Source organism: Solanum stenotomum, chromosome 10, assembly GCF_019186545.1.
Source record: "Solanum stenotomum isolate F172 chromosome 10, ASM1918654v1, whole genome shotgun sequence".
Taxonomy (NCBI): domain Eukaryota; kingdom Viridiplantae; phylum Streptophyta; class Magnoliopsida; order Solanales; family Solanaceae; genus Solanum; species Solanum stenotomum.
This window is the reverse complement of record NC_064291.1, coordinates 29,227,426-29,253,414: the sequence shown is the minus strand read 5'-3', so window position 1 is coordinate 29,253,414 and position 25,989 is coordinate 29,227,426. Positions and strand designations below refer to the sequence as shown.

General features: G+C 34.0%; 1 protein-coding gene across 1 annotated transcript; it reads right to left on the bottom strand.

Annotated features, from left to right (window-relative positions):
* LOC125842613 (uncharacterized) lies at positions 1-22,000 on the bottom strand. Its single transcript, XM_049521932.1, has 8 exons — positions 21,799-22,000; positions 19,988-20,072; positions 19,838-19,906; positions 18,723-18,835; positions 6,715-6,826; positions 6,498-6,641; positions 511-685; positions 1-276 (listed from the first exon to the last, which is right to left on the bottom strand). Exons 1-8 carry the CDS (start codon positions 21,848-21,850, stop codon positions 151-153), a joined length of 876 nt encoding a protein of 291 aa, XP_049377889.1. The 5' UTR covers positions 21,851-22,000; the 3' UTR covers positions 1-150.
* Positions 22,001-25,989: the final 3,989 nt, after the last annotated feature.

The window sequence follows — 25,989 nt, the reverse complement described above, 5'->3', positions numbered from 1 at the left end:
AAATTACTAGTATGAATTTTTATTAACACGAAACCCAGAATAAGATGGTCCAATATCAAGGCAACGATTATCAGATATTACACGGTTAGCTTGACTAACATTCACATAATTAGCTTCTCCAGAGAGAAGCAACTTCTGTAATGATAAAATTCAACCATCAACTTTTCCCACTGCCGATGCATAGCTTACGCTGCTGTCCCTCATAGATTTGCACTGGCTCGACTGTTCATATCGAAGGAATCTAATCTTTATCTTAGTCGATGAGTTTTTCAACATCTACATAAATGAAAATAAAAGTTCAGTCAAGAGGATAACATAATCAATGAACCAGAATATGTAATAAAAGTAAAGCAACACACCAACCTAACTTGGCATAGATATGTAAGTTAAGAAGCTTACTGAAACATAATTAATCCTGGAAAAAGGTTTTATGCACAACCACATAGACAAGAGAGAAGGAAACACCTTTCAGGAAAAGACAATTTGTCAAAAAGAGAGGAGGAGAGTTACGTGGAGAAAAACACTGATTGGATGCCGTCCACAAATGGTGTTGTCCGTCTCCGACAGGTACTGTTTGAATGCATCTGGATCTCCTGTTTCTATAATATCCATACCCATTTTATCCAAGACTTCAATAGATTTGTAAATAGATCCGTGGCTTTTGTCATAATGCACGTAGTTGAACCTAAGAATAGAAGCCCAATTGATATAAAGAACGATGCCAAGGAATATGTATATCAAGTAGAATCCATCAGCAGACTAAGAAAAATTACAGTGCAAACACATATGTATGCGTTGTAGTCCATCTAGAAGTCATTATTAAGAATTTATCACATACCATGCACTTAACATCTTTTTGAGAAGCAAGAATTGAAATGCTTCTTATGATGAAACAAAGCTTTATGTCAACCAGGATGTCAAATAAATTCATATTCCTTTTACCGCAGCTATATTCTATAAAAATAATTGTTTTGTTTTCTTGTTTGGTTATCAATATATATATACACAAGTGTAATGTTAATCAGATTATTGAACTTCTAGATTTCTGCCCATCTTTAGTGCCCATTTGGATTGACTTATTTTAGGTGCTTTTAAGCAGTTTTGAAGTGTTTGGGTAAAGTTAAAAAGTGCTTATAAGCACTTATTTTAAAGCCAACAAAACAAAAATAAGCCAAAAGTCATAAGTTAGAAATCCTAACTTATGGCTTTTGGCTTATAAGTCATAAGCCAAAAGCCAATCCAACAGTCTTTAGAGCCCGTTTGGATTGACTTAAAAAGAGTAACTTTTAAAAAGTAACTTTTTAAAGTGCTGAAACTTATTTTTAAAATAAGTAGTTATGTGTTTGGATAAAAGTGCTGCAGTTGAAAAAAAAGTTGTTGATGTTTTTGGCAAATAAGTGCTGGTAAACACTTTTTTTATCAAAATGTCTGAAATACCCTTATAGTTGTTAACATGATAAAAAGTTGATTAATTTAAGGTTTTTATACTTACAAAAAATTAAAACAAAATTACTTAATAATAATAATACTAATACTAATACTAATACTAATACTAATAATAATAATAATAGTAGTGTAGTTTGAATAGGGACATCAGGCTGTTTGGACGTAGAAGCTTGTTCAGAGACTTGCTTCGCTAATTTTAACTTGTCATCAATTTGAATAATCAGATTAGTTAGATTATCTAACTTCTTATCTAGAGAACAAATATGTTCACCAATGACTTTAACATACAAACCCAAATAATTATTTTGAGAAATAAGTCGATTAATCTCATTAATACTTACTGCGGCCACCTCATTATCAAAAAATTTATGAAAAGCAGTAAAAGTAATACCAGTATTATTTGGTAAAATAAACGGAGCTTGAGGAGGATAAATGGATTGAATAATATTACCTGATTCATCTTTGTAAGATCGTTCAAGAACGTTGATGAATAAAGGTAAATAAGTAGTTATAAACCAAGACACAAAGAACATAATATGATTATGTAATGCACAAGTTTCATAAAATTCTTGAGAAATATTATTTAAATCTTCTCTACTGTAAGTGTCAAAAAACCAAGTTTTAAACCGGTTCCATTTTTCATTTAAAAATTCGTTTTGAATATATTTTCTTGCCAGTGAACCTGGACTAAAATCAATTTGATGTTCTCTCATCATTAAGCATCATTAAGATTAAAATCCATCTCGGATACAGAAGGAATATCTTTATCAGAAACATTAGATGATTTATCATTTGTTTGAACAATGTTTAACGGAGGATCAATTTTAATTTTTTGTTTTTTTGCAGATATAACTGTTGATAAAGTATGCAATGAAGCAACTCGATTTCTAGCTGGACCATAACAAGGTTCTATCGGAGAAATATGTTGAATAGTTAGTCTTCTATCAGAAGCAAAAAAATGTCTACTATAAGGAATACTTTTTTCATCAAAATGCATACAAATTTTTCCATCGAAATTTTAACTAATATGAGAATATTCGGAATTGGTGACAGCATCTGTCAGTTGTTCAAGGGTTATAACAAAATCTAGAATCCAAGTAGTAGGAAAATTAATTTCTTCCCATTTTATAGGTCTTCTAGTAGTGACCTAGATGATTTATCATTTGTTTGAACAATGTTTAACGGAGGATCAATTTTAATTTTTTGTTTTTTTGCAGATATAACTGTTGATAAAGTATGCAATGAAGCAACTCGATTTCTAGCTGGACCATAACAAGGTTCTATCGGAGAAATATGTTGAATAGTTAGTCTTCTATCAGAAGCAAAAAAATGTCTACTATAAGGAATACTTTTTTCATCAAAATGCATACAAATTTTTCCATCGAAATTTTAACTAATATGAGAATATTCGGAATTGGTGACAGCATCTGTCAGTTGTTCAAGGGTTATAACAAAATCTAGAATCCAAGTAGTAGGAAAATTAATTTCTTCCCATTTTATAGGTCTTCTAGTAGTGACCTTAGATCTGGTGAAATTAGTCACCAAAATAGTTTGATCAGACATATCATATAACTTACATCTAGGATTTAAAGTAGCAAGTAATTTAAAATAGATTCTATAAGACAATCAGATTAATTCAGAACTAGCTGCATAGTTATAACCATGCGTCTTAACATTCAAAGTTAAAGCATCTAAGATATTAGAATCAGTCAAAAATAACTGCAAATTTGGCTGAGCATTAAAATAAACTGGGCCACTGTAGATTCTATCGAACCCATCAAAGACTGTCGAAAACTCGAGTCACGAAGAGTAGCTAAGAAAGTCTCTGGTAACCCTTTAAGAGTCAAAGGTTTGAAGGCAATTTGAACCATGCCAATATGCAAGAATTTATATTGAAATTTATAAAATTCAATATCACGCTTATTTAATAAACGAATAGTTTGTTCTGACGAGTTTAACGCCAAAGATTGCTCAGTTGTTTTAATCAACTGTTTATTTGAGATTTTATCAAACCAACCATAATCATAAATAGTTTTTATATTCACTTTCGGAATAGTCCATTTGTTTAATAAATCAAGGTTTTGAGGTATATTTACCTCTTCTAACCGAGTACTTTTAATATCTTCTTGATCCATAAAAGAGAGAATATATCTATGCCGAAATTCTTCACATCAATTATATATATACCATGAAAGTTCCTAGGCTTTGATACAAACGATACAGGATCAGTCATAATTCCTTTATTAGGAATCGATTTATAATCGTGTATGGTTTTCGTTATTAGATCCAACAGTTCTTGTCCATATATATACTTTGTTTGAGGATCTTTCTTCATCAACTTGTCCCAAAAATTATTATAATAAGTTTTATATAGGCAAGGGATTTGTTCCTCAGTGAAATCTACTTCCGAAACCCATTTATGAATCCATGGAACCGAGAATGAGATTGTACAAAAGGGAGGAATGAGTTTATATAACTTAAACTCTAGAGCACAAGAAAAAGCTTCATCATTAATACATCTGGAAGATATTCCAGAAAGTGATCAATTATATGCTAAACTACAGGAGTTTCTAACTCAAAAGCAAGGTGATTCTATTGCTTCAATCGCCAAAGAAGAAGTTGATGATATCAAAACATATGAAAAGGTAGAAAAAAGAGAAATGATATTTCTCTTAGAAAACTCTAACATACAGAGAAAAGAAGAACCTTGGAAGATATTCCATAAGTATTTAGTTAATGGGCTTTATTTCCCGGGTGAGTCATACAAAACTCGGAAATATTATGAGACTCTGCTGATAAGCACAGGTGTTGAATTTCAACATTTTTCAGGATATAATACAAGTGAAAATGTTTGTAACTTCTCTAAAATGATTATAAAACACGTCATTCATATTGAAGATTGGGGTATTTCCTCAATGACTGAAAGACAATTCAGTCTGAACAAAGTCATGGTAAGCTTTACCTATTGGGATTATATTCAGGCATTTAATAAAGTCCTCTGTTATAACAATGAGAGGCATAAACATATTTGGTTTATAAAAGTATGTGCCAAGATATTTGCTAATCCTATACCAAATTGGTTTTTACACTGGTGGTCATACCACGGGCCAACCATAAAAATATTGCTCGAACCATTTCTCAAGTTATACAAAGAATGGGTCAAGATTTCCCCAGATCTCAACAAGTTATATAATCAAGAACATATTTGTTATTTTCAACAAATTGAACATATATATTTTTTTATAGAATTCTCGATTCCATGGATTTATAAATGGGTTCCGAAAGTAGATTTCACTGAGGAACAAATTTCTTGCCTATACAGAAATTATTATAATAATTTTTGGGACAAGTTGATGAAGAAAGATCCTCAAACAAAGTATATATACGGACAAGAACTGTTGGATCTAATAACGAAAACCATACACGATTATAAATCGATTCCTAATAAAGGAATTATGACTGATGACTCAACCTTCGTAAAACATATGGCTAGAAAAATTTCTAATCATGATAAAGGAGAACAAAATGAAATGATTATGAAATATCTAGAAGAAGTAAAGAAAAAAGATTCTTCTAAATGTAAGTCATTACGCAAAATTAGATTCATCAATGCGTAGTGAAACAAGTGAAGATATGCACGAAGCACAACCATATGAAGAGGACGCGCCAGTGAATGCACTGAAGAAAGCCGAAGATTTTTTGGCAAAATTAAAGGACAAAATGTAAAAAGAAGTTTAAAACTTATCCGCGTCGGTAGCAGGCCCACACTACTGTAGCAACACTGTTCACCTACAGTAGATACACTATTACCAGGACCCAGATAGGGGCCCAGTATCCTGTACAAAGATGCTTTCTTTTTTCTATAAATAAGTTTGTTTTTCTTTAATTGAGAGCAGGTTTTAGAAACCCTCTCTTCCGTTTTGTACTCTCTCTTTCTTGTAAACTTTTCTTACTAAGTATTGTAAGCTTGTCGGATTTTGGCCGGAATAATAAAGTGTGCGGTTTGGTAACAAAAAGGTATTTTCTTTTCTCTTACTTCCTGTCTTTTACTTTTATAAATTCTCCGATCTAAGCCGTGACCATGTCCGGCTAAAAAATTATATCTATGCCGGATAACTAACTTCTCTTTTATATAGACCATGAACGGATCTAAGCTTTATTTAAATATAGAAGAATTTTAGTATGGCTTCTCGACTTGGTTCTGAGATTGAGGTACAGTCGGATCTAGTACTACTTTTATTGACTTTGTCTTTGTGACTCCGTCTGATGAGCCGTGGTTTTTAGCCCGAAAAAGAGTTTAATAAGTAGGGCGCTTGATACCCGATTAGAACTATCAGACACATGGGCTCAATAAAAGTATGTAGTAGCTTCTTGACAGGCCCTTTGCTTGAGTAAAATAATTAAACCATGAAGTCTGAGAAACTATGTTAAAATTCTTGTGTATTTCGATTCTTATGTAGTTGGACTACCTCTAAGGATATTGACTTGCTTGATCTATGACTGGGCGGACCACCGCTAGGTCAGTGATCCTGTAATAATAATAATAATAGTAATAATAGTAATAATAATAATAATAATAAGTTAACGTTAATTCAATATGGGCAATTTGGGAATTGTATAAAAGAATTAAGGGCAAAAAGGTAATATACTTGGTCAACATAAAAGGGCTTTTAAGTTTAAAAAAAAAAAAAGCACCCCTCACCTAGCTGTTAGCTTTTGGCTTAAAATAAGTCATTTTTGACCTAAAATAAGTTACTTTGATAATTGTCAAACACCTAATAAGTCAAAAACTGACTTTTAAGCCAGTTTGACCAGCTTAAAAGCCCATCCAAACAAGCTCTAAGACAACCAAATCAAATCCTGAAAAATCCCAATGCACCAAAAATAACTAACATTCAAGTTCAATCTTCAGGTAAATTATCAACTTATTTTAATGAGAGGGAATAGAATTCATTCACCACAATCAAGAATGTATGCCATCAATACACGGATCAGATTTTCTGTATATGATGAACATATAACTACATGCAACATTGATGAATGAAACTCACCTTGATCCCCAATGACAAAAATCTGAAGACACTGAGAAGAAATTCTTTGAGTCATCCACATATTTTGCGAGTAACTGTCCGTAAAGGGCTTCACTTTCAGCACTAAGAGCCCCAACCAGAATGGGCACAATTTTCACTGGATACCTGCCTTAGAAACTTAACAGTTATCTCTGAATAAAACAATCATACAAGTGAAATTTAATTTAGAAAAGTATACCCTTGGAAAACTTTAGCAAGATATGGAAGGTGCATTTCCATGCTATGTTCAGCTTCATCAACTCGAAGATCCATGTATTCAAAGTGCCCCGTAGCTTTTAGCTCGTCATTTACTGGTATTAAACCAAAGCTGGGGTTATATAAGAGTGTTGTTTCAATGTTACCGTGAAAAAACATGGAAAACTTACCTGAAGGAGGAGAAGCTTGCTAACTTTTACACTACACATGTAAATAAGCAGAACTGAAGCATTTTGACAAATTAAGGTTGTGTTTCAACTGCCTCAATATTTATAGCCATCTACTGGTGTGTTGATTGTTTTAATTGCCAGAAGTCAAGTACGAGGACTAGAATTAGCAAATTGGCCTTAGAATAATCCTTGGGGTTACTTTACAGAGTGTCGTATCAAGATCTACTTTAATTTCTGTAAGTTATGTCATTTCATCTAAGTGTTTATATGAAATAGATTGTCCACACCTATATCCAATAGACTGTCCTTCAAATATATAAATGTTTGTGTGTGTGATCGTGGTGTTCACGCCAAATTGAGCGACTAAATCCAAGAAACTGTCAAACAAAACCTACTTTGAAAATTGTTAGCTTTCAAAACACTATGACCACAAATAGTTCTAGCTGGCCCAAGGCAGTTGGTCCACAAGTTAGAAACTCTAGGAAGTATGAGCCTGTACCTCTACCCTACTCCCACTTATATACCAGGCTTTTGTAACAACAAACTTGAATTCTTGATGTGTGTCTGACCCACACTTCAAGCGTCCCTGCTCCCACTTATATACCAGGCTCCTGTAGCAACAAACTTAAACTCTTGACGTGTCTGACCCACACTTCAAGCGTTGTACTTATGCTAAACATAAGTCATGGGGGCTTAATAGTATGTTGTTAGCACCCCTTTTAGTCTACCAACAGTTTACGCATGGAAAACTTAAAGAAATCAGAAAGTAGATTACATCAGCTTATCTATTAATTATGTTTACCTGTTTCTTCTTAGCACTAAGGAGGTTATTCCTCCATTTTTTCATTTCAGTAGTCGTATGAAGTTATTTGCTTGTTATTAGGAGGGTGGTTAATCCACCGATGTTGTATTTAAAGTTATTTGAATTCAATGGAAAGATGAGCAGAAAATTATTCCAATTCATGAGTACTTTAACTGAAGAGATTGCACGTTCTCTCTTAACGTACCAACACCATAGGTCGTAAGAAGAAAACATCTTATTTCATCTTCCAACGTAACTAGATCAATATCAGGGGACCGCAATAATATGGTATCAGAGATGGGAATTATGAGAAATCTAATCCAACAACAATTGGCACAATTGTTGACTTTGTTCCAAGAAAAACATGCAACCAATATAGCAAGACTGGAAGCCATAAATGCTTGCTTCGATTCACTCATAAAGGATTTAGAAAATTCAAATGTAGATGTTGAAGCACCTGAAAATGGCAGTCAAAATCGAGGTTGGAAAGGTAAAGCAATGGTTGCTGGTTTAGGATCAAAAACTTGTTGGAATTCCATCATTCCAAAATATAAAAAGTTGGATTTTCCACGATTTTGTGGCCACGGTATGGTAGATACCAAACACCATACCGAAATCAAAAATTTTAACACCGCGGTTTGGATAGTATCGTATATGGTATGCATTTTAAAAAGTTTGGTATTCGGTATGGTATTTGGTATTTATAAAAAATATCGAAATACCGAATACTGTACCGAAGTATATAAAATTCATATATATGTAGCTATATAATACTAACAAATATATAAAATAGTACCTAATTATTTAAATGTTGAAATTTTGACTACTCTATCTTAATTTGAATGTTGTTTTTGGGCGATTGATTGATTAAGAGAATTGATTGTACTTTCTTTTGAATATTTTTACATGTGTCAAGTATTAGTATGCTATAATTGAGACGTTTCTTTAAAAGCCAAAGTCATAATTCTTTATTATACGATTACGAATATAGATAAGTTGAAGTTGACCAAACTATATTAATCGATTTACCGTACCACAAAATACCGAACCAAAATTTTCAATACCGTACCAAGCCCACCCGTAGCCACGAGGACCCTTTGGAGTAGATGAACAGGTGCGAGCATTTCTTTTGACACCAACAATCACCAGAAGAAGAAGAAATTGGACTTGCTTCTTTTCATTTGGAAGGAATTGCACAACTTTGGTTTCTTCAACTAGAGAAAGATATGTAGCAATGCTCTTTGGATGAATTCAAAGGTCAATGCAACCTTTGTTTTGTACCACCAATTAGAAGTCAAAAATTGGGAGAATCGGCAAAGTTACGCCAAATTGGATCCGATAGATTACCAAGAAAAGTTTGAGCAATAGGTTTTGCGGGATGGTAACCTTACACAAGTGGTCTTGCCGATGACATAGCAATTGAGGTAGAGTTGCATAATTCTCCAAATTTGGATATGATTGAGTATTTCTCGACTTTATGAACGCAAGGAACAATCCCTTTGTTCGCAATTGTTAGATGTTTGTAGATCAAAGACAATGGATTTTTCACCTCAACAACCTGTCAGATTTGTGAAGAAATTGACCAGATCTGAAATGGATGAAAGACTGCTCAAGGGACTCAATTTCAATTATGAACTATTCACTCAAGGCTATCAGTGTAAGAAATTATTTTGGATTGATTCCATTCACGACGAGGAATAATTTGCTGAAAAAGAGGGAAATACTAGTACTTACTAGTTCCCACACTTGGCGTTGGAGGACAAGCATGATTTGAAGGAGGGGAGTAATGTTAGCACCCCTTTAGTCTATCAACCGTTTACGCATGGAAATTTTTAAACAAATTACTTCAGCTTATACATTAATTAGGTTTCCTATTTCTTTGTAGCAGTAAGGAGGTTACTCCTCCACTTTCTCATTTCAATAGTACTAGGAAGTTATTTCCTTGTTATTAGGAGGGTGTTTAATCCACCAGTGTTGTATTTAAAGTTATTTGAATTCATGGAAAGATAAGCAGAAAATTATTCCAATTGTTGAGTACTTTAACTCAAGGGATTATAGGTTTTCTCTTAACGAACCAACACCATAGGTCATAGGAAGAAAACATCTAATTTTATCTTGAAGCATCACATAACTAGATCTACATTAGGGGGTTGTAACATATGTCTAATGTTAACTATCAAATTGTCATATCCATTAGTTGTGGCCTCTTTCTAGGTCTGAGAGTCTTCCCACATTTTCCCAATAACAACAAATGATTCCCACATGCAAAGTTTATTCGTTAGTGCTTAAGTGAATAATCTAATCATTAGCAGCAGTGTCATACACATAATCTTTTTCATAAGAGTCGCCATTTAGAAAAATAAACAATTCCTATCAACATCACATTTAAAAAAGATAATTTGTTACTACAAAACTCTCAACTTTTTCACCTTTTGAAATATATTCTTAATCACCCTATTAAAATTAGTACTAAATGCTTGTTTTTATATTTAAGGTACTTTCAACTCACTTAGTCAATTGTTCCGACTCATTGACATTTTCTCCCAAATTAGATGAATTTTGAGATGTAACTTGTAGCCTATTTGGTCAAATTTTTGGGAGGTCAAAAGTGTTTATAGTTAAATATTGAGGTGTTTAACTGAGCTTTTGGGCAAAAATAAATGTCTATAGGGAGTAGCACGCTTTTAGCAGTGTTTTACCGCCGCCCTTAAGCCCTAAAGCAAGGCTAAAAACAGGTTGAGCATTTCATCTCAATTAATGTGCGCTTCAGTGTCATCATTAAGGCTCCAAGACAAATTTTTCCTTGCGAATGTGTGTTCCTTGAAGAGGCGACACTAAAAAATTGGTATTTCACTTTATCATCAAAAAAATCAATTTCTTTGCCCATATATTTGTTATTCATACTTTATATTTATTAGTCTTAGACTATACTGTCTAAACATATATATATTAGTACTTTTTTTCTATTTGCACTTTGCGACTAAAGCCCAAATAGACCATAGAGCTCTTTTTGCAGTTTGTGCCTTTTGCTTATTATTCTATATATTTATATTTATAGTAGTTTCATCAGCTTTTATTTAATCATGTAATTTTGTTTTTATTTATTATTTTATACATTTATATCTAATAAATCTTTCCAACCACGTGTGTCCACCCCTGATTAGCAGCTATCCCTTATAACTATAAGAAGACTTAACCCAAACGTCTCAGAATTATTCTGAGTTATTACATAACATCTTGCCAACACATTAATAAGAATATGAAGTTAAGTCTGTGGGACGATTTCAAAGTTATATTTTTTTTTAGTAAATGTATCTTTGTATTCAGAGACAACTCTTCAATAAAAGGATGATGAAGTTCATTTTACAACCCATGCACTGCACTTTCCTCAACGCAGAGTACACAAAAAACTTAACAAGTTACCTATGCAATCAACTAGATCAATTGTATCCCCCATCATATCGTGTTTACACCAAATAAAGTAAACTAAGGCATTTGATTTTAATCTTCTAATTATTGGTCCCTTTGCCCCAAAACATATGGTATTTTATTCCTTCCACAATGTTCACTAAACACAAGCTGGGATAGTCTTCCACCCATCTTCACTAGTTCCTCTTCTGCAATGCCTTTCCAACTATTGAGTAATTCCATGGTGGACTTAAGCATTACCCAACTGACACCTGCAATACATAGTAACATGTTCCATAGATGTAGTTGCTTTGCAATGAAGATATAAATGGTTGTTTACCTCTGCTTCTTGATTGCATATAAAACACCTTGAACAAATCTGGAAACCTCTTCTTTGTAACACTTCATGTATTTGACATGTTTTCTTATCACCAACCAAGTAAACAAGATACTTTTAGAGGGATTTTAACCTTCCAAATTAGCCTCCAAGGCCATAGGCCATAATTCTGTATTGCCTTGGCTATTTTTCCTCCTCCAGTAGCATATGAATGACTTCATTGAGAAGACCCCTTGTTCCGCACCTGAAGAAGCCTAGCAATTTCTATTACTTCCCAATCATTTAGTACTCTTCTAAAGATCAAATTCCAACCATGGGGGATCCACGACTGTGAGACTAAGGCATTCCTTTGTGAGCTCACAATGTAAAGTTGAGGGAAAAGACTTCTCAAGTTCTCTTCCCCAACCCAATGCTCACTCAAGAAATCAACTCCTCCCCAGAGGCCCATTGACTTAGCATACCATATTTATCTAAAATAAACCTTCTCCACAAAACCATACCATCGGTGCAAAACCCCCCAAAGCCACTTTTACAGTAGGTATTCATTCTATATACTGAGATTTTTAATGCCCAGGACCCCTTGATTTCTGTTAAGTCAGTAAATCCCACTTGACCAGATAATAGCCTCTCTTCTCTTTGTTTCCTTGCCATAGGAAGGACCCTTAATCTGTTTATCTTCTTCTCAATACTTTTGGGTATTGGAAACAAGCTCATCATGTAGATAGGGTGGGCATCCATCACAGATTTGATGAGGGTCAACCTACCTAGTGATAGGTATTGGCTCTTCCACTTGGCTAATTTCTTGACACACTTCTCCAGTAGTTCACTCCATATTTCAAGTTTTTTGTTCTTTGCACCTAGTGGCATGCCAAGATACTTGGTAGGTAGTGATGTTATCTGACAACCCAGATTCTCAGCAAGCAGCTCTAAATTATTCACTTGGTTAACAGGGAAAATAAAGCTCTTGTGCAGTGGACATGTAACCCAAAAATGCCTTCAAAAAATTGTTAAGATAGCTCAAGAAGTCTTATCTGATCCAATTTTGCATCACATAAGACTAGGGAGTCATCTACATAAAGAAGGTGAGTGATTTCCATAGCACTGCCCCCACTTGTTTGAGAACAAAAACCTCTGATCCACCCATTTTCTTTGGCTAATCTGATCATGTGATTTAAACCTTCCATGGCTAGGATAAATAGGAATGGTGACATGGGGTAACCATGCCTAAGACCCTTTTGTGATTGAAAAATCCTCTAGTGTTGCCATTAATAATGAGGGAGGATTTTACATTAGAGATGTAGAATCTTATCCAACTAATCCATAAGGTGCTATACCCCATATCTTCTAGAATCTCAATGTCAAGTTGCACAAGATTCCAGGTGTCTTCTGTCTCACCCTAGAGTCTACCAACTCATTTGGCAAACTACATCCATTATCGGTCTACCCTTCAAGAAAGTCATCTGCTGCTCATCAACAACCCATGACAGCTTTCATTCTGTCAATGATCAATTTAGAGAGTATTTTATACACTCCACCTATCAAATTGTTTGATAGGTGGAACTGAAATCCCTTAACTCTTCTGCTCCTAGCATCTTTGGTGTAAGTGTTATAGCCATTTTTCAAGATGGAAATTATGAATTGTTTGCATCAAGACATCTTTCAAGATGCTTCCACACTCCTTGAAGAATTGCTTTGTAAAGTCATCAGGGCCAGGTGCTTTATCACCATCACATTGCTTAATGATATTAAGCACCTCTGTTTTAGTAAAAGGTCTCTGTAACCATTCATGTTCCTACTGTGTAATTTTAGGACATCATAGCATCTCAAAAGATAGTCTCCATGTTTCTGATTCTGAATAGAGTTTGCTATAGAACTCTAAAATAGACAGCCTGATACCTTCTGGATCTTGAATCTCCTCCCCTTGAACCACCATTGTATCTTCTATGAGTTGAAGTCATTCTCTGGAAGCACCTAGTACTATTGTCACCTTGTTTCAGCCAAAAGACTCTGACCTTTGCCTCCAACTTGCTTCTTCATTCATAACCAATTCCTCCAGTTCCACTACTACTATCACCATTTCATCTTCAGTCAGAATTCTATCATCTTGAATCGAATCCAATTCAGTAAATTCATTCAGCAGACTATTTTTCCAGCTCACCTGTTCACCAAAAGTAGCTTTGCTCCAAACTTCGAGCTTTTGTTTAAAATTTCTTATAAGCTTACAATCAGGACAGCCAACTACCACCATTTCATTCCACCACCCAGTTTTCAGATCAAACAATCCATCTACCTTAAGCCACCGATTTTCAAATTTAAAGCTTGAGCTTTTCTTATCCCAGCTCCCACATTTAAGGACTAGAGGGCTATGATCAAATATTACTCTTGGAAGTATCTTTTGCCGGACTCCTCCCATTCCGTAGAAAGCAGAAACCTGCCCAACCTAGCTTCACTATGATTGACTCCTCTGAACCAAGTGAACTTCCCTCCATTCAATGGAGGATCATGAAGTTCCATATCTTCAATCCACCTGGAAAAATTTGTCATGACATTTGTCATCCTGCTGCAGTTGGTCCTCTCTGCCATGAACCTGACTGTATTGAAGTCTCCACAAGCTAGCCATGGACCCCCACATAACTCCTTTACAGCTGCTAATTCCTCCCAACATTCTAGTTTCTCACTTCTGGTATGGGGTGCATACACCCCAGTGAGGAACCAAGTGAAGGAGCTCTGGACAGAGTCAAATCTATACGTGATGGCGAATTAAATAGCCTCTACTAATGCCCCATTTCAGACCCTGCTATCCCACATGATCAGGATTCCCCCACTCATACCAACAGCTTCCCGGTAACCACATTTCATCCACCTAGTAGGCAACAATAATTTAGCAATGTCCTCCACAATCATGTTAATCTTAGTCTCTTGAAAGCAATAAACATCTGCTTTCCAATTTTTTTAAGGAGGTGTTAATTACTTCCATGGTCAAATTGACAAAAAAAACTACTATGTAGGAGGAAGTAAAAACAAACAAAAAATCCTTCAATTTAGTGATATAGGAGGAGCACGCAAAAAATGGAAAGAAAAATAATGGCAAAGGAAAGAAAAGGGGAAAAACAGTAAATAAAAACTAACCCAACAGCAAAAAAAGAGCAAAACTGATTTTTTTGAAAAACTGATATGAGAATATCAATTTCGAATAAATGACTCAACATATTTAGTGCCCGTTTGGATAGGCTTATAAAAAGTAACTTATAAGTCAAAAGCTAAAAGTCATAAGTAGGGGATACCCTACTTTTGGCTTATTTTAAAAACTTTGTTGGCCTAAAAATGAGTGCTTAAAGGCACTTTTCAACTTTTCCAAACACCCCCTTAGCGTTCAATTAATTACAATGTGTATTTTTGGTTCCTTCTTATAGAAATATTTTATATTAGAGTTCGACTTACAATGGCAAAATACGGATACCCATATTTGTCCATATTCTTATAGGCAAACAATAAGTTGAAACCCATATTTACCCAATTCAAATACAAGTGATCCAACTCATTTGAATAAGGGTAAATGGGCTGATTTTATAAAGATGGATTGGAATTGCCAGCTCTAGCATCGGCCTTGTCTTTCTCCTAGACAAACCCTATCAATGGGTTCCACCATTGTAGATTGACAGGTGAAATCTTTCAAAGTTATATATGAGACTTTATATGGTATAACTATCTTATTCATTATGTGAAGAATTCAGCTGATTATTTGCTTACTCTTCTTAATAATACACGGTATGAACTAATTACAAATTTATAAAAAGAGAATCAAGATTGATGAGAATCAAGAACTAATTACAAATTTATAAAAAGAGAATCAAGATTTTCCTTAATCTCAGAGGCATATCTTGGTGTATGCCTAGCAAGATTGATGAGACTCTATTCAGTTGGGAGATAGCTGGAGTTGGGGCTACAAACAGAGAAAGATGGAGGATGATCCCTGCTAGTATTTGGTGGACTATATGGAGGGAGAGAAACGAGAGATGTTTTGAGAATAGGAACAATAACTTGCAGGAAGTAAAGCTTAAGTGTGTTTTGTTGTTCTGCTTTTGGTGTACAAATGTCTACTCCAATGAAACTGAGTCAATCATAGATGTTTTAGGATCCATTTAGATTTGGTTCAGTTTTTGGATAGATTATACTTCCTTTCTACTTTTGTAAATATGGTTTTTCAGTACTACCTAAGTACTAAATGAAATACAAGTGTTACCAGTTTCAAAAAAAAAAAAAAAAGAGAATCAAGATATTAATATGTATGTCAAATATGCAGCACCATTACCATAGTAGCACACAGTGTTGTGAAAAGCGACAAAAAGCGCGCTTTAAGCTCGAAGCGAGGCAAGGCGCACCCACTGCACCTTTCTTCCTTGAAGCGAAGTGATAATTAAAAAGCGAGCACTTCAACTGTTGAAGCGGGAAGCGCTCTTAAATGAAAAAGGCGATAATTAGGGTTTTTTTAAAAAAAATTGTAAGGTTTTTTTTAAAAAAATTCTGAAAATATATTGGGCTGCTGCACTTCTGGAACTTCAAATATTTCCCTCCAACTGCTACGAGGTTGCGACTGCTGCAAGGTAAGTTCTCTTCTTCTCTTTGGTCGAGTGTCGACTGTTGCACTGTTTTTTTCTCTTCTTCTCTTTGGTTGCTGCTCTATTTTTTTCTATTTCTGGTTGCTACTCTGTTTTTTTCTATTTCTATTGCTGCTCTATTTTTTTCTATTTCTATACAGTGTATGGTGTATGCTGGTTGCTGCTCTGTTATATCTTTATTTATGTTTCCTTAGTTTATTTGCTGTTTTGTTATTGAGTTACACTTCTTTTTTTTTTTTACTTGTAGTAAAGTTGTATTTTCTTATTCAAAATGTCACAAAAAGAGGATCCGGCTTGGGCGTATGGAACTCCTATGGGCAGTAACACAAAAGTCAAATGTATCTTTTGTGATGTGACATACAATGGCAGAATATTTCGTCACAAAAAGCATCTTATTGGCGGTTATAGAGATGTAAAAGTATGTCTGAAGGTCCCGGATAGTGTGAAGAAAGAGATCAAAGAGTATTTGCTTAAAAAAAATGAGTTTAAAACTCAAATGAACCATGAAGCATCCAAGGTTAATCTTGTTGATGATGATGAAGTTGAAGTGAATACGCCAATGGGGACTCCCTCAAAATGTCAAATGATGCCTTCAAGTAGTGGGAGTGGGTCATCCACCAATAGAAATGTCAAGGGTCCTATGAATCTCTATTTCTCGCAAAAACCAAACGAAAAGATAAAAGGTGGACCTATTGATTTAGAATCTTCTAGGAAGATATTAAGGGATCGTGTTGTATCTGCTTTTGATTGGTGGATATATGATGTAGGGCTTCCTTTAGTTCAAGCACTCAGAGTTGGTGGTCCTTTAGTTCAAGAGAAGAAGAGAACTTACCTTGCAGCCTCGCAACAATCGGAGGGAAATATTTTGAAGTCGCAAAAGTGCAGTAGCCCAGTATATTTTTATAAATTAAAAAAAACCTTACAATCTTTTTAAAGAAACCCTAATTAGCGCCTTTTTCATTTAAGCGCGCTTTCGTTCGCCTTTTCTTTAAGCGCACTTCTCGTTTCAACAGTTAAAGCACCTGCTTTTTAATTATTGATTCGCTTCAGGGAAGAAAGGCGTAGTGGGTGCGCCTCACCTCGCTTCGCGCTTAAAGCGCACTTTTTGTCGCTTTTCACAACCTTGCGGGGCCAAAGAAAGTATTGAAAAGGCACTCAATTATGATAAAAGGAAATATGAGAGTGTTTTTAAAATCATTGATGCAAGGTGGATAGATCAACTTCATCAACCTTTGCATGCAGCGGGACACATTTTGAACCGAGGGATCTATTATAAAAATAATGACATGAATACTTTAACCAAAGAAGTGTGGCAGGGATATCATAAATGTGTTGAGAGGATGATCCCAGACAAAAGTTTGCAAGAAAAAACGGGGGAGGAGGTTGGTGTGTAAATGAAAGTTGATAGGCAACTTGGAATTGAATCAACCATTAGAGCTAGAACCTTAAGGTCACCACGTGAGCCTTTCATCTTTTAAGTTATTTCACATTAACTTTTAAAATAACTCTTCTACAGTTAAATGGTGGATGCTATATGGTCATAATGTCCCAAACTTGCAACAGTTTGCTACTAGAGTGCAAAGTTTAACTTGTAGCACATCCGGTTGCGAGAGAAATTGGAGCGTGTATGAACATGTGAGAAACTACATTACATGATTACTAAATAAAATAGTATCTTAATCGTCCTAAGTCCTCCTATTAATTACTTTCTACGACTTATGTGCAGATTCATACTAAAAAAAGAAATAGGCTTGAGTTGAAACACCTCAATGATCTAGGTTCATCAAATATAATAGAACATTGGTGCGTCGTTACAAGTCGTAATACCATTGATCCAATTTTGTTGGATAGTATTGATGAGGCAAATGAATGGTTAACTATAGCACCCCAAAATCATGAAGATGAAGAAGTGTACGAAGGAGAAAGTCTCACTTATGGTGATGTTGCTATGGCAAGTGGTGTTGAGGAGAATATTTATGGTTTTAGGGGGAGTACTTTAAAGGGCAAGGAAAGAGGAGCTAGAGGTTCAAGTTCAAGTAGAAACCTTGTTGATGAGTCGTCCGATGATGAAGAAGATGATGACCAAGTAGAAACCTTGTTGATGGCACTTGAAGAGTTTGAGGATCTTGTTGAAGAATAGGAGTTCGATCCTTTTGTGATTTAATTATGTTTTTGCTTTATATGTTATGACTTCTGAGGATTATTGACTATCTATTTACTTTTTAATCTAAGAATATATTACCTCTATTCAGTTATTTAATATTTTTAATTTTAATACTAACTACCGCTTTATTTGAAAAAAGCGCACGCTTCGCTTCTGTGAAGCGAACCCTCATCGCTTTTTTCCGCTTCTCGCTTCCTAAAACACTGGTAACACAACAATTGAAAGATAAATAATAACTACTGGTTTGACAATCGTGTGATGAAGTTGGAAAATGAAAGCAAAAGAGTTAATTGTAATCTGTCAACTAGCATATGTCAGGAGTAAGCCCTTGCAAGTCGAGTCAAGCAATATAAATGAAAGAGAGTATTCAAATTAAGACTTCCATTTCCTCCATGCCAAATCTTTTCTGCAGAGTTCTTTCCTGGATTATACAAATAGCAGCTATCTGAACTTTTTATATGTTTGATGAAAATAGAAGAAGTTCGCAATACCTTCTTCATCAATGGGTAAATCTCCTATAGGAGTCTTGTACACTGTGGCTCTTGAAAGTGCACATTTTGGAGTATAATAGTGGTGAGATGGACCAAGTAGAAATATCCGAGAACTGCAAAACAAGAGTTCAAAATACTGAGGTACAGAGCTCAAAATACTGTATCACATGTAGTGGTTATTCCAGTACTTCCTAGATCCAATTTTTTTTGACATACTTCTTAGTTTAATCCCTCACCAAAAAGAACGACCAACTACTTTCTATAAATTCTCCACCAATATGAGTGAGCTCTTTCTTCAGGTAGCAAACTTTCTATCATGAAAAAGTCAAACAAGTATACCCCCACCCCAATCCCGATTGTTGCAAATTCTGCTTTTAAAGAACCTCTTACGACAATTTTCTGAAGTGAAAAAAGAACAATAACTTTATCAAATGCAAATAATATTTCAAAAAACTCCAGAAGAGACACAAGCTGAAAGTTCTTTTCCTTTGGAAGTATCAAAAATCCTGTAAGACAGTCACTCAAAGCTTTAATTTACACTCAAAAGTCCAATGTCAATTTAGAGAGGGGAAATACTATTCTAGAATATTTTGAACTTGATGTATCCTTTGTATGTTTCACATATTCCAACACTAGCACATTCAAAGTTTGTTCTCTTTAATCTCCACTCAAATCAACCTTGGTTGGTCAATTGAGAACGGTTGTAGCAAGTAATTTCCACTTGTATGTTTTCACTTCTAAGAAAATTTCTCTTGAATTCTTCTCCATGATGATTCCTGCTTGTAACTTTTGGTGTTTTCGAACAAAATAGAAACACAGATGCTTTGATGGAATCTCAACTCCATCTATCAAGATCGATGCTTATTTAACTTGTTTAGTTGGAACAACTTGACTTCTGTAAATACAGCCTAGTTTCTGGTGTATTGGACTAACACAACTCTTTCTATAATTTTGCAGCTTCTTGATGCCTTTCTAATATAAATTTTCACTTCATAAATTTTTTTTAGTTGTGACAAGTAACTATCCCACTTCCTTAAAAGAACTTTTGTTAGTCTGCTTGTGGGGTTTCACATTCGAAAATAGGAATTGAAAGAGCACATTTTAAATAAACTCACATGTTGGTCGGGTCTATGTTCCCAAATGCATAAGCTGCTGCACGACCAGAATATGAATAGCCTGCATGACTAGTTAGTTTAACATAACCAGTTAGAACCACATGATGCATACGATCAATAATATATTGGCAGCAAATGGCTATAACTTACGGTGCAATTACACCTCGTACATCAGAAGACTTGGCTAAGCCAGCAGCTCTCAGCCAGCCATCAAGCTGTTCTGCTAGTTCTTGGGCTGGCAAGGAAAATAGTTAAGCGTAAAGATATTATAAGAATGGGCTGTTTTAGCTTTCCCTAAAGCATCACTATTTGGCTTTTATACCAATCCCTCCATATTCATTTTAGTTGATGTTTTACCATTCATCATGGAGCTTGAGATTTACTCGACTTGTATGTTAAATCAGTAGTAGTGGTTGAAAAAGTTGAAGTAAACATTGAAAATTTAGTCTGATGGAAAAACGTCAACGTAAATTTCAGATTTGATTTAGTTAATTGAATACTTGAAACTGATGAAATACCATTATTAAGCTAATGGGGTGAAGCATCTTGTAACATCCTAAAATTGAAAAAATGTCATAGAAGTTCGGACGCACGGCGTATTTTTCAACCCATTGTTTGATTTGAAGTAATGATAGGAATGAACATATGACAAGGACTAAACAAAGAAATGATCTGTCCACCATGCTATTTGGACAATTTCAGACCCCGGATGCTCCACCCAGTTCAAAAATAATAATAATGCAAAGAAAAAGAAAACCCATGATAACAATATTGAGAAAAGGGACTTTTGGCTAAAGGACCCTACGCTAGATGGAAGAAAGATATAAAGAAATATATTAAGGCACCTCTTCTGTTAACTAGGAATCTCCAGCAGCTTGCTTCTGAATCTGATCTTTAGCTTATACTCCCTCCATCCCATACCTTTTTTTGAGACTGGTTACTTAGTATTTTTGTACCATATTGATAATTTAAGAAAAATTGCAACTTATAGCACATTTCAAGAAGTTACTTTTTTTTTTGACAAAGGTAACAGTCATTTCATGTAGTTTTTGAATATCTAAATTTTTGGTTAAATCTTAAATTAGGTTTAATCCAATTTAGCTTCGAAGATTGGTCAAATTGTCTCTCGAAAAGAGAAACATAACAACTATTTTTGGACAGAGGGAGTCTGATTTTTCCTAGCATGACTGAATTAGAAATGCCAGTCTTTTTGTGGACATAAATTGCTAATGTGTCACATTACTACTAACTACAATATGTAAACCCGTAATGTAGCTTACAACAACTTTTTCAAGCATAACCACATTAACAATAGCCAATCCCAATCCCTGATGCTGGTGTACGTTGATCGCCACCATGAAAATAGCCTAACGATATTAAACACTCTGTTTGTTGGAAACAAAACATGTGAATATAGCAAAATGGATATAAAGGATTTATATAGCCACGTCCAACTAATCTTGGATGCAGTACGGATGATTGATTGATATAACAACACTGAATATACATAATAAAGCTCGATAGAACTAGTCCACAATAGCAATACATAATAAAGCTCATTGTTGGTCGTATTTATCCTCCAATTTTTACTGCACTGCACCATAGTTTCGAAGACAATCAATGATTCTTCACTAATGCACAATCTAATTTGAAGAATTAACTTTGCTATTACTGTACTCTCACTCGACTCAATCCAACCTTTGCTACTCCGAAGAAACTATAAATGCATAATCTATGAAACCAGCCTCGATTCAAACAAGCAAAACCTCCAATTGCACTACTTTTCAGCCACTTAAAGACGGTAATAATCAAAGTAACAACAAAAATAAAAAAAAGTGACAATTTTTGCTATATATCAGCTTACAGGAAGATACTCAAGGATTAATCTGTTAAATCAAATATTACAACTATACTGATAATAAAAGTGAAATTCGGAAGAGAAATCGACTGGCGGAACTTACGATTATCAGTGTACCAAGAACCAGCATGAGATGCTTTCCTGATTTTCTCCATTTTTGAACTGAATGAAAAACAACAAAGCAAAAAAACCCTAATAATTGGGAAATCTCAGAGCTGTTGTTGAAGCACAAACAATAGCGGAGATGGAAAAAGTAGCTATTTTGCAGTTTCCGATGATTATTTATTTAACTTTGGACGACATGAAAAAATTGAAAAATAATACAAAAGGTGCTCTCATTTTTTTATCTCTAACTACTAAAATGACCGGCGCACGAAATTTATAAAATAACACTTAAAATTTATCCGTCATTAAAATTAAAATATTATATTATTTTACATATAAGATTACGTAGTAACAAACATTAATAATATAAAGGAAGATGATAATTATAACATCTTATAATTTATCATTCAATCAATCATCTTTAATTTGATTTTATAATTTATCATTTTGCTTCCAGGAAGTGTTACTATTTGATATTTTTAGGAAATCAAATGAACATCAATCGGAGATATTAAATTTTCTAATAAATAAATAATTGTTGGTGAAGGGATAAATAAAATGTTGATTAAAGTGAACAAATATTTTAATTCTAACGTGTAGAAAGTTCAGCCTTACCTTTTACTTTACATATATCATTTTAAAGTTCCCCATTTAAATGTATCATAAGTAATTATTAAAATGAAAAATTAAAGGGAGAATGTATCATATTGGACAATAATTCAACTTATTATATATACTTGAAAGGAAAAAAATATTACACAAAACTATTCAGTTTGTTTGGGTGTTTTTTTAAAAATCAACATACAAAAGTGATAAATTTCAATTTGAAACTACACTTCTATTCCAATCGCAGTGTTGAGAAACACATCTATTGCTTCAAGAAAAGTATTTACAACTTGCAGTAAACTTGAGAATCTGTCCATATTTCATATTGAATATGATCAATTAATTTATTGTGTAGTTATCTGTCTTTGGGATTAAAAAAGGCTTCAGTCTATTCATATTCATCTATAGGTCATCTGGCACATCCTTGAACTTATGTCAAAAGTTTATTAATTCTTGTCTTTTTTTCATGGTTCACTTCACACATCAAGGTGCGATAAAGTTTATAAGGTTTTTATGTCCTTACAACGGCATACCAAATTTGAATTTTGTCTTCAAGAGCTGATAGTATAGATATGTAAGGAATTTTTTTACTGTGCCTTCAACAATTCAGTAGAGAAAACTTGTGTGAATACTCATTAACATGTGTTATTTAATATGTATTAACAAATACTTATAACAATAACTTTGCAGAAACATAAACAACAAAGTTTAAAACATGTTCTCAAAAATAACAATTAATAATATAAGCATAAATTAATGACTGTAGTAAAACATACCAGCATCTGTAACAATAGAATGAAATAGAAAGAAAAAAATCAAGTCCACTGAATGCACAGTCACACCTTAAGGAAATTATTCCCCCCTAGTACTCAAGGTTTAAAGGAATAGATCATCTCAGGATAAAACAATTATACTCCCCAGTGTATTCATACAAAAACAATGGTGTAGTGAGTCACTCAACAAGAGCAAAGGACACGAATATTTAATTGTGCAGAAGAAGAAAAAGAAAAAGTTCATAATTTTCGTTATTTTAAAATGAGAGGAAATCCCTCTAATTATAGAAAACAAAGGATAGTGTGAACAAATGTTTATTGTGCCTTATCGGAAAGGTCACAAGTCTTTAGAAAAGTTACAATCCTTCGGAAAGGTCACAATCTTTCATAAAAGTAATTTTTCAAAATAGTTGGAAATCTTCATAAAAGTCACAATTTTTCGTAAAAGTTATAACTTTTCATAAAAGTCACAATTTTTCATAAAAGTCACAACTTTTCATGAAAGTCACAATTTTTCATGAAAGTCACAACTTTTCATGAAAGAGGAAGGCTAGTATTAAAAATAAATAAATTAAAAGGGAATTCTAATTTGTGGTGGTGCCACGTAAGCGGGCCTAGGGTTCTCTTTATATATATATATATATATATATATATATATATATATATATATATATATTTGGAGGGTGAATTATACATATATAAAATCTTGTATAAGAAATCTTACCATGTTCGGTAGATGATTAGGAGGTAAATTATTCATGAATAAAATTAAAACAATATTTGATTTGCAATTTAAATATCTGAATAACAAATACATGTTTAAGTTATGACCTGATAAAAGATGCAACACTTCATACATATATAACTAATATATGAATAATTAATCCCTCCATAACTAATATTTACATAAAATAATATATAGATTCTCTCATAACTAATCCCTACATTACTAATACTCGCATAACTTTAACTAGCTACAACACAACCCCTAGGCTACTTATAGAAAGTCATAACAACTTAAATTTGTTTTAATGGTCAAACACTACTTCACAAAAATAACTTTTATTTTTAAATTTTACAATGAAACATGATTATATGCTCTTAGTTATAAGTTAACAGTAAAATTCAGATTGAGGTAATAATAATACATGGGAAAATATCAACAATCAACACTATTTTATTACATATATAATAGAGTGTTACAATCTTTATGAGCCATTTAATTCTTTTTTCGAATATATAATTTAAGAGTTTTGAACTTGATCTCGATTCTTGTGGTCTTGCTTGAATTCCAGGTCTTTTGAGTTTGGTCTTGACTTATAATTGAATTCAAGCTTTTTACTTCAGCTACATCAATCACTGAAACAACATTACCATCTTGTGGTTGATTCATAGAGGACACAAATTGAATTTCACCTCTTCATTGTTCACTCAAATTTTGAGTTCACCACTTTCCATGTCTACAAGCGCTTTGCTTGTCGCCAAAAATGGTCTTTCCAAAATTATGAGAACTTCGAAGTCCACATCACAATCTAAATTAACATTTTTTACTGGAAAGATGAAACTTTCAATTCTTACTAGCACGTCACACAAAATACCTACTTGCCTCTTATCGATCAATCATCAATAATATGCATAGTTCTTGGTTTGGGATTAGTCATCAACAATATACATAGTACTTGGTTTGGGATCAGTCATCAACAATATGCATAATACTTGGTTTGGGGGCTTCCCAGCCCTAATGTTATAAATGGTTGGTGACATAAGGTTGATGTTGGGCCCCAAATCACATAGCACTTTGGCAATTAAATTCACCAATAGTACAAATAATAGTGAACGTGACCAAATCTTCGTTCTTCTGAACTAAGGACCTTAGCACTACAATGATGTAGATCATCAACCATGTCAAAGTCGACTATCATCTTCTTTCTAACAAAGTCTTTCATGAACTTTACATAATTTGGCATCTGCTCTAAGGCCTCATCAAATCGAATATTTACTGAAAGTTGCTTAAGCATAGAGATAAATTTCATAAACTTACCATCCTCAACCTTCCTTTACAACATCTGCAAAAATAGAAGTGATGGTCTAGGAATTGGTGTTAGAGGTTACACAAACTCTATTTCTAGTCCATCTAAGCCCTTGGCTCCTTCAACCTCCTCTGATATGACCTCTATCCTTTTCAACTTTCCAAAATCAACAAACACCTATTGCTCAACCTCATTATCAGCCCCAGCTCTAGGTTCAGAATTAACATCATTTTTGTAATGACCCTCCATGTCATTGTCTTAGTTTTCCGATCTTTCCAGTGTTTAGAGATTTTATGTAGCGATCCCAAGTCATTTATGACTTGTTGAGACTGGCAGTTTGGTCGCTAGGTCATGCATTTGGATTTGTGCAAGTTTGCGTGTTTTGGAACCTTTGAGACTTGAACGATTGACATCAGTCAAAATTTTAGGAAGACGGCTTTAGAATGCAATTCTGACGGTTTCATCAGCTATGAAATGGCCATTTTAGGCTAGGGGCATGGTTGGTTCAGGTCACAAGACTTCTGGTAAGTTTGTGTCGTATGGCATTTTAACTTGAAAGCTTAAGCCAAGGTTTGACTTTGGTCAACATTTTTGGTAAACGTGCTCGGATGAGAATTATGTCAGCACAATTAACTCCAGATTGTCGAGTTTTGCTTAGAACTACCTTTTGTGCGGTTCCCTAGGCTTTCGATCTATTTTTGAGCCTTCTTATTATTTTTATCTTAAAATGAAACTTGGTGGTGGGACCCACGTTTCATTGAGACGTCCTCAGATGGAAGT